Source organism: Prunus avium, chromosome 2 (assembly GCF_965620075.1).
Source record: "Prunus avium chromosome 2, drPruAviu1.hap1.1, whole genome shotgun sequence".
NCBI lineage: Eukaryota > Viridiplantae > Streptophyta > Magnoliopsida > Rosales > Rosaceae > Prunus > Prunus avium.
Genome location: NC_142285.1, coordinates 38057281 through 38072038, shown reverse-complemented (window position 1 = coordinate 38072038; position 14758 = coordinate 38057281). Strand labels below are relative to the sequence as shown.

General features: G+C 36.6%; 3 protein-coding genes across 3 annotated transcripts; all 3 read left to right on the top strand.

The window, feature by feature from the left end:
• Nucleotides 1-290: 290 nt before the first annotated feature.
• LOC110761102 (sporulation RMD1-like protein, putative (DUF155)) lies at nucleotides 291-3615 on the top strand. The gene is made up of 7 exons (XM_021963493.2): nucleotides 291-785; nucleotides 973-1084; nucleotides 1303-1462; nucleotides 1971-2119; nucleotides 2205-2356; nucleotides 3061-3175; nucleotides 3281-3615. Exons 1-7 carry the CDS (start codon nucleotides 388-390, stop codon nucleotides 3419-3421), a joined length of 1227 nt encoding a protein of 408 aa, XP_021819185.1. The 5' UTR covers nucleotides 291-387; the 3' UTR covers nucleotides 3422-3615.
• Nucleotides 3616-4848: 1233 nt separating this feature from the next.
• Nucleotides 4849-7568, top strand: LOC110761065 (protein NRT1/ PTR FAMILY 2.7-like). Its single transcript, XM_021963443.2, has 4 exons — nucleotides 4849-5183; nucleotides 5342-5559; nucleotides 5891-6426; nucleotides 6733-7568. Exons 1-4 carry the CDS (start codon nucleotides 5012-5014, stop codon nucleotides 7517-7519), a joined length of 1713 nt encoding a protein of 570 aa, XP_021819135.2. The 5' UTR covers nucleotides 4849-5011; the 3' UTR covers nucleotides 7520-7568.
• A 1359-nt stretch (nucleotides 7569-8927) lies between these two features.
• Nucleotides 8928-13181, top strand: LOC110761087 (protein NRT1/ PTR FAMILY 2.3-like). The gene is made up of 4 exons (XM_088249471.1): nucleotides 8928-9030; nucleotides 9161-9378; nucleotides 9827-10362; nucleotides 12365-13181. Exons 1-4 carry the CDS (start codon nucleotides 8928-8930, stop codon nucleotides 13149-13151), a joined length of 1644 nt encoding a protein of 547 aa, XP_088105597.1. The 3' UTR covers nucleotides 13152-13181.
• The last annotated feature ends 1577 nt before the right edge of the window (nucleotides 13182-14758 follow it).

Here is a 14758-nt window from a genome sequence, read left to right as displayed (position 1 = left end):
GAAAGAGTAATGCTAAATTAGTTGATTCATAAAAGCCAATACGATTACACCAAAAATTAGTTGGTTCATAAAAGCCAATATTATTATGATTGACAATTGAATTATTCTTCCTATCATATTTCGAATATAAAAGCCAATATTATGATTGTCAATTTAAACCAAAAAAAAAAATAAATTTCAATTGTCAATCATAATATTGGCTTACAAAACTCTTCAATTTATATTTCATTTAAACTAATTTGTAATTCTTGAAATAGGGAAATAAATAAGGTCGAAGATTTTCCTATGTAGAAAATTTGTAGTTAAAACTGTCACTCGATAATCCCCGAGTAGCTATCAGTGACTCAGTGAGAACTCAGTCGTCTTCTCCCAAAGCCCAAACCAAAAATGCGGCGCGCCATAGACGCCCACCTCAAGGCCACCCGTCTCTTTCACTCTCTCTCTTCTCTTTATTCGTCTTCGTCTTCTTCGCCTACACCTCTCCTCTCCGTCCGTACAATCCTAACCTTACCCCATCCTCAAAATCCTTCCATTTCCAAAACCCTAAACCTCCACTCAATCACCACGTCTTGGTGTTCCTCGATTCCAGGTCTCAGAAGCCAACCCCAAATCGGCTCCAATTTCAACGTCCTTGTCGTCCGCTGCGTTTCATCTGTCCCGCATGCAGACACATTGGAGTGGAACGAGCCGGTCTCGTGCTCGGAGGTCGGCGATGGCCACAAAGCGACGGTGGACGAAAATTCTAAGCCCTCTATCCCTGTTAGAGCCTACTTCTTCTCTACCAGGTTTGTTTTTAGCTTTTTTTTTTTTTTAAAATTTAGTAAATTTGTTTTGAAAATGTCCCTGAAAATGTTTGGGGAAATGTAAAGACGAAGAATTGCACTGATCAGGTGTTCATATTGTTTATGATGAGTGGATGATTTTAATTTATTTTGGTTTATTAATGGTTTCTATTTTTTTTACATGTAATAGTGTGGATTTGAGAAGCTTAGTGGAACAGAACAGGCTGAATTTTATCCCACCAACATCGCGTATGACTAATTACGTTGTGTTTAGGTTCGGCGAGCCGTCCAATTCTAACAATGTAAGTTTACCATGTTTTCTTGGTTTGCAGTGATTTTAGTTTTGCAAAGAAAAGGATCATGATACCTTTACCACAGAGTGGATAATAATATAATATGGTAACTTTTAAAGCTGATTTCTTCCATAGTGGCTTGCTTCTATTGCTTTCCTGCAATTTAAGCAAATGTTCGGTATCTGCCTGCAAATGATACAATAAGTTGAATGCTTTCTTTGTTTCAGGGTTTGGGTCTTAGTTTAAGTGGGAGTGACTGTTGCTACATGGTAGTTTTTCAGTATGGCTCCATTGTCTTGTTTAATGTTCGTGAACACGAGATCGATGGGTATTTGAAAATCGTGGAAAAACATGCATCAGGATTGCTACCTGAAATGAGAAAGGATGGTGAGACCCTATATATCAAATATATCTGTTTAACAATGCAGTTCATCAATTCTCCATTACTTAAATTATTTGGATTCATAATATTTCTGTTCTGAAAACATTTCGCACGAGTTATTCTTTATTCATATAATATGAAAGAGCATAACTGTTCATAGATAAATTGATTTTATTGATATTAGAATAACTTGAAGTTTGTAATGGTACCTACTATTAGACAAATTTTGGGATGGTAAAAGATATGTTCATATCTGTCTTGATGATTATTTACTGTACCCCACCTATATGTATTTCCTGCATGAGTAGCTTGCTGCAGATCAAAGCATCTACCCTTTTCAATTGTTGATGTTTTCAAGTGAATCAATACTGTTAGACCATTACCTTCATTATTTTTTAATGTTGCAGTGTCATATCTTTTGTTTTCTGCTTCATGGTTGTTGCTCCAATGGGCGAGGGTTACATTTTTTGGAAAGTTTTCAAATCTGAACTTTATTGTGTTATGAAATCATAGAGTATGAGGTGAGGGAGAAGCCAGCTTTGCACACTTGGATGGAAGGTGGATTGGATTACATAATGTTGCAGTACTTGAATGTTGATGGAATCCGTACCATTGGTAGTGTTCTTGGTCAAAGTATTGCTCTTGATTACTACGTGCGCCAGGTATGCTTCGCATAAGCTTTGGAGGTTCAACTTTGTGAAAATATAACTTGATGATTGATCCTCAGAACTTTATTTCTTTGTATAGGTTGATGGAATGGTTGCAGAATTTACTGACATTAATCGTGAAATGGAAACTACTGGAAAGTTTAAAATGAAGAGGAAAAAACTATTTCAGTTAGTGGGAAAGGCAAATTCTAATCTTGCTGATGTGATTCTTAAGCTCGGACTTTTTGAGAGGTAATGATTTTAAATTCAATATTATAGTTATTAATCTGAAACTTGTTTTTGGATTACATTATCCTCCGTAGCATGGAAGTAGTTATCTGTATGTATGATTGTGATTGGCTGGAAAAGTGAGTGAGAAGAGACAAAAAAAATCTTTCCCCTGTTCTTTTGTGAGTTGTTATAGGAAGAAAGTGTTGATCTTAGAAGTGTTCATTTATCCAGAAATTTTATTACTCGATACTGTGCTATGGCCATATTTTGTAATGGGGCTTGTGTAGAAAGCTTTGTTTGAGATGAATTCTTTTCTTAAACGATTGTGTCCAAGATTATTGTTATTTGAAATTTCAGATGCTACTATATTCCAGCTGTTAGTTGTCTTTTGAGGCGTTGGGAGTTGCAATATCAAATATTGTTATGATCTGTTATTTTATGTTTTTTCTGACTATATAATAGAAAATTCCATTAATATATGATTTAAACTTGTGGTGTGCAATTCCATAAATACTCTATGGCTTATATTTGTTAAGTTGTGGTTCAGACTGTCCATCAGGGAACCAACTGTTTTCTCTGTGTGATGTTTCTTTGAGGGTCTTATTACCACTCAGCTCTATCAAATAGCATTGAGCAACAGTGATTTCAAGATTCAGTTTTTCACTCTTTTAAGATATTTTAGTTTCCGTGCGTGTTTAGTCTAACTCATGAAATTGATTTTACAGATCAGACATTGCCTGGAAGGATGCCAAATATGCCCAGATATGGGAGTATCTCAGAGATGAATTTGAGTTAACTCAGAGATTTGCAAGTCTTGATTTTAAGCTGAAGTTTGTGGAGGTACAAGAAACATTTTATTGCTCAATACTGGTTTACTAAATCTGGAGAACTGCTTTTCAGCTAATGTCTGATGTGGTGGTGACATTGTTTTTTTCTTCTTTGCAGCACAACATTCGCTTTCTTCAGGAAATTCTTCAAAATAGGAAGTCCGATTTTTTGGAATGGCTCATCATTGCGCTGATAGGTGCCGAAATTCTTCTCTCTCTGTATGACATTGTCCACCGATCGGCACTTGCTACGCTTTAGCACTAATGTTCGGTGACCTGTGAGGTCAAACATGCCCTTATTGAATGTCCTAGTCTTTGTATATTTTACTGCCCCCTTCAATTTTGCTGCTGCGGCTTACACTTCTCATACATACCAGTTCAATTTATGTAATTAAGTTGATCTTATAATTTGATGATCATTGAATGTTATCTTCGTTGTGTCAAGTTTGTAAATATTCTCATTGAGCTTGGAAAAGCTTCCACTCAGCAAATAGTTTCCTTGTGCAGTTGTTTCATGTGAAACATGTAAAACATTCAATTGAATCTGCTTGAAGCACTCTAGAACTCAATAAGTTCTTATATCTACTTCAACTAAATGCAACACCCAAATTGTTTGAAGCATGTGAAAAACGTGTTTGGCTCCGTCGGGAACACTTTCAAAACATCCTTTGAATTAGGTTGAGAGAGTGGTAACTGGTCAGAGATTTTTATTTTATTTTCTTGACAGGGTAATGTTCTAAAGGTTGTCAACCAAAAAGTAGAAGTTCCCGTGATTCAAGGTACTCTGATTTAGAGCACTTCACTTCTAGCAATTTTTTGATGCATTCACACTCATTCGTGACAATCCAAGTGCAACTACTATTTAAATTGGTCGCTGACGTCAGCTTACCTAGACAATTATTGCATTCGAGCTTGCTCTGTTTCGTGGACCCACTTCTTATCATGACAACTTTTCCTTTGTGGGAGTTGTTTTTAAGAAAAAAAGAAGCCAGGCTTACTCTCCTAACCAATTGACCTTATTCGCTTATGCTACTTCAGTGTATGTGCTCCTTACCTGTAATCAAATTGACAGATCAATCTGAAGACATTGTCGGCGACCGATTAAAGTGCTCCCAACTATTGCAGTACAGAATTGGACGATGTGCGTGCGCACTTTGAATAGTCTAGTCCACCACAGTCGTGCTCCTTCTAGATTCCTCATCTCTTTTTTCTTTTGGTGCCATGCGTCAGTTAAAGTATACTAAAAATAATTAATTATTGTTATAATAATAAAATAAATAAGGCCGAAAGGCAAATGTGCCAAATTAAAATCTTGAGAGAGGCGAATTTCACTGCTGATTCTCTGGCTTCCTTGGGTCGTTGGTTTCCCCATCTCAGTTGTGGGAGCCGTTAAGCTGTTTTACTCCTTTTTTCTTCGACCTTGCAGGTAGCAGTGAACTCACATAGCGTAGCTTGTGCACAAATGATGTCAGACTGATGGATGATACATATACATATACATTTTCTTAAAAAATATACCACTATGAATATGCGTTTAGTTTAGAGACTTTACCTTTTTGCATAAATAAACAGAATGAGAGAAACGTGATCAATTATATAACATTATCCTGCTAACCATGGAGGTTTTATATAGTTAGTTTTATTTAGTGGCTAAATTTGTAGGTGCTATGCCTACATTTGGTGAAGTAGGTATATATGTCTCTCTGTAGGGTTCCACAAATTATGTACCTAAGAGAGTTTTATACTAAGAGGGCAAGCAAACCTAGACAATAAGGACAAGAGTATTCGTGGGAGTTAGAGTGGGTGGACTAATTAATCAAAATTATAATCCACATGGACCCTTCTATATATGTATTATGTGACTTTTGAAGAGAGAGAGAGAGATGGAGGGAGGGAGAGAGTGAGAGAGAGAGAGAGAATGGAGGCCAAACCCAATGAAGTAGAAGAAGTTGAAACATGCAGTGAAGATGCAGAGGATCATCCTCAACGAGGAGGCTGGAAAACCTTCCCCTTCGTTTCGGGTCTCTCCCTTCATCTCTCGCTCTATTAGTAATTTTTCTTGTTAGAGAGTCTGACAAAAGAATATTTTCATTTTATTATATATATATATATATATGTGTGTGTGTGTGTGTGATTTGAATAAATTAATGAATTTGATGATGAAATGATGAACACTCAGGAAGTGTGCTGGGTCTGTCCGTAGCAGCTGGCGGGTGGGCATCGAACTTGATAGTATTTCTGATGACAAAATTCAACGTGAAGAGCATAAGCGCAACGCAGATCAATAACATCATCCTTGGTACCAACAATCTCTTCCCCGTTGCCGGAGCCTTCATTGCCGATTCCTTCTTGGGATCTTTCTCTGTCGTCTCCATTTTTTCCTTCATTTCTCTGCTGGTAATTAATATTTTCTCTACTGGTAATACTCAATATTAGCTCTTTTGAGATATTGGTATGCGTGTGTAAATGCAGTATTCATTAACGAAAATGGCATGACCGCATCAGCTGCCACATAAGGTAGTCAGCTAATGTGGTCTATCTTGTATGTCTAAAGAACATTACTCCTTTTTTTTTTAGGGATGGGAATATATTTCCCTTGTTACTATTTTTCTGTCCACTATCTAAAATAATAGGGAATGGGTGACCAAAAGGGTGACATAAAAAAATTGACATATAAAGTGCATCAATAATAACATGATATATTGATCATCCCATTAATCTTGATCAGGGCATGATCATGTTGACCCTCATAGCTACAACACATTCCTTGAGGCCTTCATCATGTCCACCTGGCTCACTTACATGTGAAGGTCCATCGAAGTTTCAATACTCAGTCCTTTACGCAGCATTAACCCTAGCTTCCCTAGGGCTTGGAGGAACTCGCTTTACAATTGCAACCATGGGAGCTGACCAGTTTAGAAAGCCCCACGACCAAGGGGTTTTCTTCAATTGGTATTTCATTGCCCTGTATGTTGCCAACGTCATCAGCTTCACCGCCATCATCTATGTGCAGGACAACGTGGGATGGGGATTAGGGTTTGGGATTTGCTTCATCGCAAATGTGATTGGGTTATTGGTGTTTTTGTTGGGGAAACGATTTTACAGGCAGGTTAAACCAAAGGGTAGCCCCTTCATGAGCATAGCACGAGTTTTGGTTGCATCAGTTTGGAAAATGAAGATATCATTGGCTGCTTCAAGAGACTCGGACTACTTTTATGGAGATGTGGCTTTGGCTGACAATACAGTTCCAACTAAAGCTTTCAGGTATGCGATATATGGGTCGATTGATACAGTCACATCCAAAAATTTCTCATTTAAATGGAATATGTAACTGGGAGATATAGGTTATCAAATCCATGCCAATCTAATTTTTGATTTATTTGAGGTACGTCAGTTTATTTTTTACTCTTCTATGTTGACTGAATTTAAAGGTTCAGTCAAAGTTAATATTGTTTGGATGATTACGTATATTATAATAATATGTATACTCTTTCTCTCTCCCTATACACAAGAAGTTGCATTTCACCCATATTTACTGTATATATAAAATAACACACTATATTTATGCAGATTCTTGAATCGCGCAGCGATAAAAACCGAAGAAGACAAGCAATTTGATGGCTCATATGAAAAAACATGGAAGTTGTGCACTGTCAAAGAAGTGGAAGACCTTAAAACCCTAATCAAAATCATGCCACTATGGTCTACTGGCATCTTTCTAAGCACTCCAATAGGTATTTCTAGTAGCCTCACTATACTGCAAGCCCTAACTATGGACAGGCACCTTGGCCCACATTTCACAATCCCTGCTGGTTCATTCTTAGTTTTCAACCTCTTAGCCACAACCATCTCCATTTTCATAATTGATCGCTTCATACTACACAAATTAAGACCCCTCCAAGGAATAGGAATTGGTCATGTGATCAACATTGTTGCACTGGTTGGATCAGCCCTAATCGAAAGGAGACGACTAGAAGTGGTAACAGCACATAACCTTACGAATCAGCCCGGGACGGTGGTGCCCATGTCAGCCCTATGGCTCGTGGCACCGCTGTCAGTTGTGGGAATTGGTGAGGCATTCCATTTCCCTGGACAAGTTGCACTTTACTATGAAGAATTTCCAAAACCTCTGAAAAGTACTTCCACGGCTATGATCTCATTGTTGATTGGAATTGGGTATTATCTCAGCACTGCAATCACGGATTTGGTAGACCGAACAACAGGGTGGTTACCAAATGATATAAATCAAGGGCGGCTGGATAATGTGTTTTGGATGCTGGCTGTGATTGGAGTGGTGAATTTTGTGTACTATTTAATTTGTGCCAAGTTTTTCAAGTATCAAAACCAAAGTGTATAACTTCATGCTTCAAAATGACAATATATTTGCTTGTGAGGTGCAAAATTTATTAATCATCTAGGAACTTGTAACACTGTGGGTACAAACTCTCTCAGACTAATTCACTTCATTATTAGAAAGCAAAGAATAATAATCTTAAAGCCAAAATAAATTACTTAAACTGGAGTTGCTTCAGTCCTTGGTGAATTTGGTTCTCATGGTGATTTTGATTTACGCACGTATTGCGTTGCCCAAACATGGTTCCCATTGATGGAAATTGGCCTTGCTTTTTCCGCTAGGAACAATTGGAATGGGAGAAGCAGAATGAACCCTAGACGGGTGTACAGAGGTTGCTCCTCAGTAGGCACTTCTTGCATAAAGACACCATCAATGAAGTCCCCAAATTTCATGTCCACCAAAAAAAAATAATCCAATTTTAATATTGAACGTGGAATGGGGAATGTCCTAGTTGTGGTTGGTGGTGTCGACATGGAAGTCCTCCTTTTGAATGCAGTTCCTTGGGCGCATGCTCGAGCCACATCCACAGGATCATGACCTCGGTAGACTTGCCCGGGTCACAACCCAGGGCGAATATGTATGAGGTGGGAAAAGAGCTTGCGGTCAAATGTTGTGACAGAGAGGGCGAATTTTAGTTGGGAGACTGACAAGATATTAGCAAATTCGAACTCGAATGCAAGGAAGCAGACACATTGCTACAACTAGTGACACACTTCTGTTAACTAAAGAGATTCTGCATCACAAATTGAAATATATTTGGCTCCCCTTACCTATAGGGACTCATTCCTCTTTCAGACAAGTCCACAATCTAGCATTAGATTCGTTGTTTCTCTTTTCTTTTAGTGCAATGCGACCGATAAAATATTATGGATCATTGGCTTTTTGGAAGAAAAATAACAAATGTGTGCAGCAGGGTTAGCGTATAAACCTCACATAGCGTAGCTTGTACACAAATGATGTCAGATTGATGGACTAGTACATACATACATTATATATATATGCATTTCTTTTTATAATCCAAACCACTACTATGACTATGAATATGCGTTTAGTTTAGACTTTGCCGTTACCTTTTTTGCATAAACAAACAGAGTGAGAGAAACGTGATCGGAAATATAACATTATCCTGCTATATGTCATTTTTTGCCCATTTCGTGGCTAACTTTAGGTGCTATGTCTACAATTTGTGGAAAGGAGTCGGTATATGTCTCTTCGTGGGGTTCCACAATTTTTGTACGTAAGTGAGTTTTATACTAAGTGGGGCAACTATATAACTATATACTAAGTGGGGCAACTATATACTAAGTGGGTGGACTAATTAATCAAAATTACATTCTAAAATATTAATCCACACTATATATGTGCAACATTTGAAGAGCATATATGCAACATTTGGAGAGAGAGAGAGAGAATGGAGTCCAAACCCAAAGAAGTAGAAGAAGTTGAAACATTTAGTGAAGATGGAGAGGATCATCCTAAACGAGGAGGCTGGATAACCTTCCCCTTCGTTACAGGTCTCTCCCTTAATTTCTCACTCAATTATTTTTTTTATTTCGTTAGACAGTTTGACAAAAGAACATTTTTCATTATTATGTGTTTTGAATGGGTTAATGAATTTGATGATGAATTGATGCACACTATCAGGAAGTATGTTGTGTCTGTCGATAGCAGGTGGTGGGTGGGGGTCCAACTTGATAGTATTTCTCATAACAAAATTCAATGTGAAGAGCATAAGCGCAACACAGATCACTAACATCATCTTTGGCACCAACAATCTCCTCCCCATTGTCGGAGCCTTCATTGCCGATTCCTTCTTGGGATCGTTCTCTGTCGTCGTCATTTTTTCCTTCCTCTCTCTACTGGTAATTTATAATTAAGTTTCTATATTATTTCTCAATACTAGTCTGTCTAATCATGAATTACTATTCTCTTCACACGTTTGTTTGTGAGATGCTTTTTTCTTAATCATACATCATAACGATTTTTTAGTTTATTTTGTGCTAGAAGAAGAAGCTTTTTTCTTAAGTGTCACCATAGTTCATGATATATATTATTCATTTTTGTCATGATGAATCAAAAGAACCAAATTACTTAAATAGTGACACTTTTTTGTGGAGGGTAAGAATATATTTCCCTTGTTACTTTGTAACTTTATATGAATGGTTGTGGCAAAAGAAAATCTTTTAGTTGCATAACTACATATACCGTGAGAGTTTATAGAATGATACGATAGTAAAAAATAGACAGTGCACAAATAATAAAAGGATACGTCAGTATCATATATTGATCATCATCTTGAACCTTCATCAGGGTATGACCATGTTAACCCTAATAGCTACAATGCATTCCTTGAGGCCTTCATCATGTCCACCTGGCTCACTCACATGTGAAGGTCCATCAAACTTTCAATACTCAGTCCTCTATGGAGCATTAGCCCTAGCTTCACTAGGGCTTGGAGGAACTAGCTTCACAATTGCAACCATGGGAGCTGACCAATTTAAAAACCCCAAGGACCAAGGGGTTTTCTTCAATTGGTATTTCATGGCCTTGTATGTTGCCAATCTCATCAGCTCCACCGCCATCATCTATGTCGAGGACAACGTGGGATGGGGATTAGGGTTTGGGATTTGCTTCATTGCAAATGTTATTGGGATACTGGTGTTTTTGTTGGGGAAGCGATTTTACAGGCAAGTTAAACCAATGGGTAGCCCCTTCATGAGCATAGCACGAGTTTTGGTTGCATCGATTTGGAAAATGAAGATATCATTGGCAACTTCAAGAGACTCAGACTACTTTTATGCAGATGAGGTTTTTGCTGACAATACAGTCCCAACTAAAGCTTTCAGGTATGCTTATGATCATAATTATATAGTTAATTAGAGTCTAATTACACAAAAACACACACACACACACACATATATATATATATATAGTCTAATTACATCCACGTACACACTCATACATGTCATGACATGAGTTGATTGGTACAAGAAATTTAAAAAATTTCTCATTTAAATGAAATATGTAACTGGAAGACAAATATTAATTATTAATGCATGTTTAAATAGGGAGCTTTGGTTTAAAATCAATAGGGAGTTCCCTATTGTGATAGATAGGAAACTAAGAGTGCTGCTATTTCCACCCACTTGTCCTATTTTCCCACCCCACTTTATTTTCAAAATTTTAAAGATAAATTTATCCCTTTATAAAATTACTTCAAAGGACTTGAAAAAAAATATATTTAAAAATTCATATAAAGTTAATTAATTTTCTTTCACAACACAATATATTAGTTTTTTTAAAAAGGGGAAAAAAAAAAATCCTTCCTCTATCTCTCTTTCACGTACAAAGAACAATCTTATTTAACATCTGTTGTTCATTTTCAAAATTTGCCATTTTCTTCCTTAACATCAACAACGTAATCTTAATCTAAATCCTTCAATCTTTTTATATGGGTGGTCTCCATCTTCCTCAAAATTAAAAGAATAAAAAATCAAAAAAATAAAAAGATTGTACAGAAACCACCAGCCATCACAAACCCAACACTACCTCCCCTGGTCGACGCCGGTGGGATATGGATCGCAGGTCCAACTAAAACCCAGTCAACTTATGGGTTGATCCACAATCAACTTATATATTCCTTGTTTTCTAGAAAGAGAGAGAAAAAAGAAGAAGATAAACAAAGGGGAAGAGGGAGGGGTGGTGGGCAACGGTTGATGGTTCTTTTTTCTTTTTTCTTTTTGATTTTTTATAATTGTTTGAATTAATTTAAAGGGTATTTTAGTGATAATGGTGGGTGAGAAAATAGGATTGTGTTTTTTCAAATTTATATGGTGGGTGAAAAGATAAGGTGGGTGGGAATTACTAAAACAAGGGGATGGAAATAGCAGAACTCGGAAACTAATTTTACTTAATTTACTTGAGGTCAATGACCAATAAATGAACCTCAAATTACCAAATTACAGCTAACAAATCCAGTAAATTACAAAAATTGCCACTCAAGTTAATTTTCACAATCTTAATATTTCATTTAAAGTCAAAAACCATAACTACTCCAGCTGTCCACCAATGTAAAAAACAACAGCAAATTTCTACACGCAGAAGGATTGAAAAGAAACACTTCAGTTCTTCACTTAGAATATTATGTTCACCACAAAGCAAACAACCTTCTCTTTGTATATACACCGTGGTGTTAGCTATACCTTACATAAAATACCGCAAATAAGAGGTGAATAAACAAAAATGATATTTCCAAGAACTAAGTTCGTGAGTTTGATTCAGTGGGGTTCTAAACTAAATTTTTTGTTTTCCATCATTGAGAACCTTGGCTATATCCTTAATATTTTACCATTTATTGAGTACAACTAAAATTTTCTTTTATTTTTTGGTATGTAAGGTTTATATGTAATTTTGACTTTTCTACCTTTGATTAAATTTAATGGTTTAGATTTGCTATTGGAAAAAAATTAATATCAAATAATTGTACTTACCTTCAAAAGAAAAATGCATATCCAGTGCTTCACATGGACAAAAATTAATTTCAAATGTTTGTATTTTATGTAAATGAAAAATACCAGCGTCAATCATCAATAGATGTATAGTTTAACTATCGTTCTTTTAAAACGGTATGGTTCACAAATTAAACAATATCATTTTGAGATACGTTATTGCATCTTGTTTGAAAATCACTTGCATTTAAAAATCTATTGTTAGGATCAATAGTACACGGAATATTGTTTGCATGGTTACGTACATCACAATAGTATATATGCATTAGTACTCTTCCCTCTATGTAATACAAGAAGTTGCATCATTCACCCATAATTCGAGTGCAACATTTTTCTGCAGATTCTTGAATCGTGCAGCATTGAAAATCGACAAAGACAAGCAATTTGATGGCTCATATACAAAATCATGGAAGTTGTGCACTGTCGAAGAAGTGGAAGACCTTAAAACCCTAATCAAAATCATGCCACTATGGTCTACTGGCATCTTTTTAAGCATTACAATAGCTATTTCTGGTAGCCTCGTTGTACTCCAAGCCCTATCTATGGACAGGCACCTTGGCCCACATTTCACAATCCCTGCTGGTTCATTCCCAGTTTTCAACCTCTTAGCCACAGCCATATCCATTTTCATAGTTGATCGCTTCATACTACACAAGTTAAGACCCCTCCAACGAGTAGGGATTGGTCATGTGATCAACATTGTTGGATTGATCGGGTCAGCTCTGCTCGAAAGGAGACGATTAGGAGTGGTAAGAGCACATAACCTCACAAATCAGCCCGGGGCAGTGGTGCCCATGTCAGCCCTATGGCTCGTGGCACCAATGTCGGTTATGGGAATTGGTGAGGCATTCCAGTTCCCTGGACAAGTTGCATTGTACTATGAAGAATTTCCAAAACCTCTGAAAAGTACTTCTACGGCTATGATGTCATTGCTGATTGGAATTGGGTTTTATCTCAGCACTGCAATCACCCATTTGGTAAAGCAGACAACGGGGTGGTTACCAAATAATATAAATCAAGGGCGTCTGGATAATGTATTTTGGATGTCGGCTGTGATTGGAGTGGTGAATTTTGTGTACTATTTAATTTGTGCCAAGTTTTTCAAGTATCAAAACCAAAATGTATAACTTTTAATGCTTCAAATTGACAATATTGCTTGAGAGGTACAAAATTTATTCATCTAATTGTGGGTACGTACAATTCTCAAACTCACTCAACTTCATTTTTATAGAATGAAAGACTCTTAAAGCCAAAACTAATTACTTAAATTGAAGTTGCAAGTGAACTTGGTTCTCCATGTGATTTTGATTTAAGCACGTATTTCCTTGCCCAAACATGCTTCCCATTAATGAAGAATTTGGCCTTGTTTTTCCCTTCAAGAACAATTGGAATGGAGGAAGTAAAAGGAACCACAAGATGAGCATACAATGATTGCTTCTCAGCAGGCACTTCTTGCATAAAGACACCATCAATAAAGTCTCCAAATTTCTTGTCCACAGAACAAAACAAAACAAAAAACAATTTTAATTTATAATTATATAAAAAGAATTCACATACAAAAAGAAAGTGTTATATAAACCTAGAGAAGAACTCTCTAACTTCAACTTCAAAAATGGGATAACCTACTAAAATATGATATTTGGTTTGAATATATTAGGTTGGTTTTTATTCTTCACATGAGTGCTTTACAAGGAATTAGATACAGTAAAGGATTAGGAAAGTATCTCCTAATTATACAATGATTTGACAACTATATAAAATAGGAAAGTAAATCCCTTAATTAATCAAGGAAATAAATCTCCTTGATTAATTAGGAGACTCACTTCAACACTCCTCCTCAAGTTGGTGCATATATGTCACAAATGCCCAACTTGGTAAGTGAGTCATGAAATTCGTAGCACCCGAGTCGATAATCCATGCGGATTTTTGAGAGGACATATAAAAAGTAGAACTTTTGGTGGTGTTGATAGAAACACAAGTCCGGGTAGCTGGATCCGCAGGATTGACCGCATGCTTCTGTGAGTCTGCAATAAGGGGGAGAATTGTAGAGATTCCTGACATCGCAGCGGAAGTAAAATGTGATATGAGAATGTGAGGGATTTTGATTTGAGGAATTTGATTTGAGGAATTTGATGTAGGAATTGGATTTGAGAGGTATGTGTACAAGATTTGAGGGTATGTGTTTAGGGATTTTGATAAGAGGATTTGAGGACTTTAGATTTGAGGGATTTGGATTTGGGGAAAAATATGAGGAATTTGATTTAGGGTTTTGGATTTGAATATGAGAAATTTGAGATAAGGCAAAGACAACAACAGCAATGGAAAACTACAATGACAAATTCTTCCATATGAACTTCAACTAATTCACACAGACACAACTTCTCTTCACTCCACCTTTCCCCTTGAAGAGAAGGGGTTGTCGGAGTCAAGAAATAAGCAATTTCTTCATGGAAATACGTCAAGGTAATGGGGCAAGCTACACATTTGAGAGAGATAAGCTATAGAAAAGAGAAACATATCCTTTTTCACTCCCCCTCCCCCCTTGAAGAGGAGAGGAAGAGAACACTTAAATTGCAAGAAGAACGCAAGCACAAGTTACAAGAGAACCTGGCTCTGATACCATGCTAAAATATGATATTTTGTTTGAATATATTAGGTTGGTTTTTATTCTTCTCCATAAGGAGGCATATATAAGAGTTTACATGAGTGCTTTACAAGGAATTAGATACAGTAA

Excerpts from the sequence above, each read along its gene's own strand:
- LOC110761102 (XM_021963493.2), top strand. The coding sequence starts at position 388 with ATGCGGCGCGCCATAGACGCCCACCTCAAGGCCACCCGTCTCTTTCAC. Across the intron at positions 1,463-1,970 it reads ACCTGAAATGAGAAAGGATG|AGTATGAGGTGAGGGAGAAG; the intron begins GTGAGACCCTAT and ends ATGAAATCATAG. Across the intron at positions 3,176-3,280 it reads TTAAGCTGAAGTTTGTGGAG|CACAACATTCGCTTTCTTCA; the intron begins GTACAAGAAACA and ends TCTTCTTTGCAG.
- LOC110761065 (XM_021963443.2), top strand. The coding sequence starts at position 5,012 with ATGTATTATGTGACTTTTGAAGAGAGAGAGAGAGATGGAGGGAGGGAG. Across the intron at positions 5,184-5,341 it reads AACCTTCCCCTTCGTTTCGG|GAAGTGTGCTGGGTCTGTCC; the intron begins GTCTCTCCCTTC and ends ATGAACACTCAG. Across the intron at positions 6,427-6,732 it reads GTTCCAACTAAAGCTTTCAG|ATTCTTGAATCGCGCAGCGA; the intron begins GTATGCGATATA and ends ATATTTATGCAG.
- LOC110761087 (XM_088249471.1), top strand. The coding sequence starts at position 8,928 with ATGGAGTCCAAACCCAAAGAAGTAGAAGAAGTTGAAACATTTAGTGAA. Across the intron at positions 9,031-9,160 it reads AACCTTCCCCTTCGTTACAG|GAAGTATGTTGTGTCTGTCG; the intron begins GTCTCTCCCTTA and ends GCACACTATCAG. Across the intron at positions 9,379-9,826 it reads TTTCCTTCCTCTCTCTACTG|GGTATGACCATGTTAACCCT; the intron begins GTAATTTATAAT and ends AACCTTCATCAG.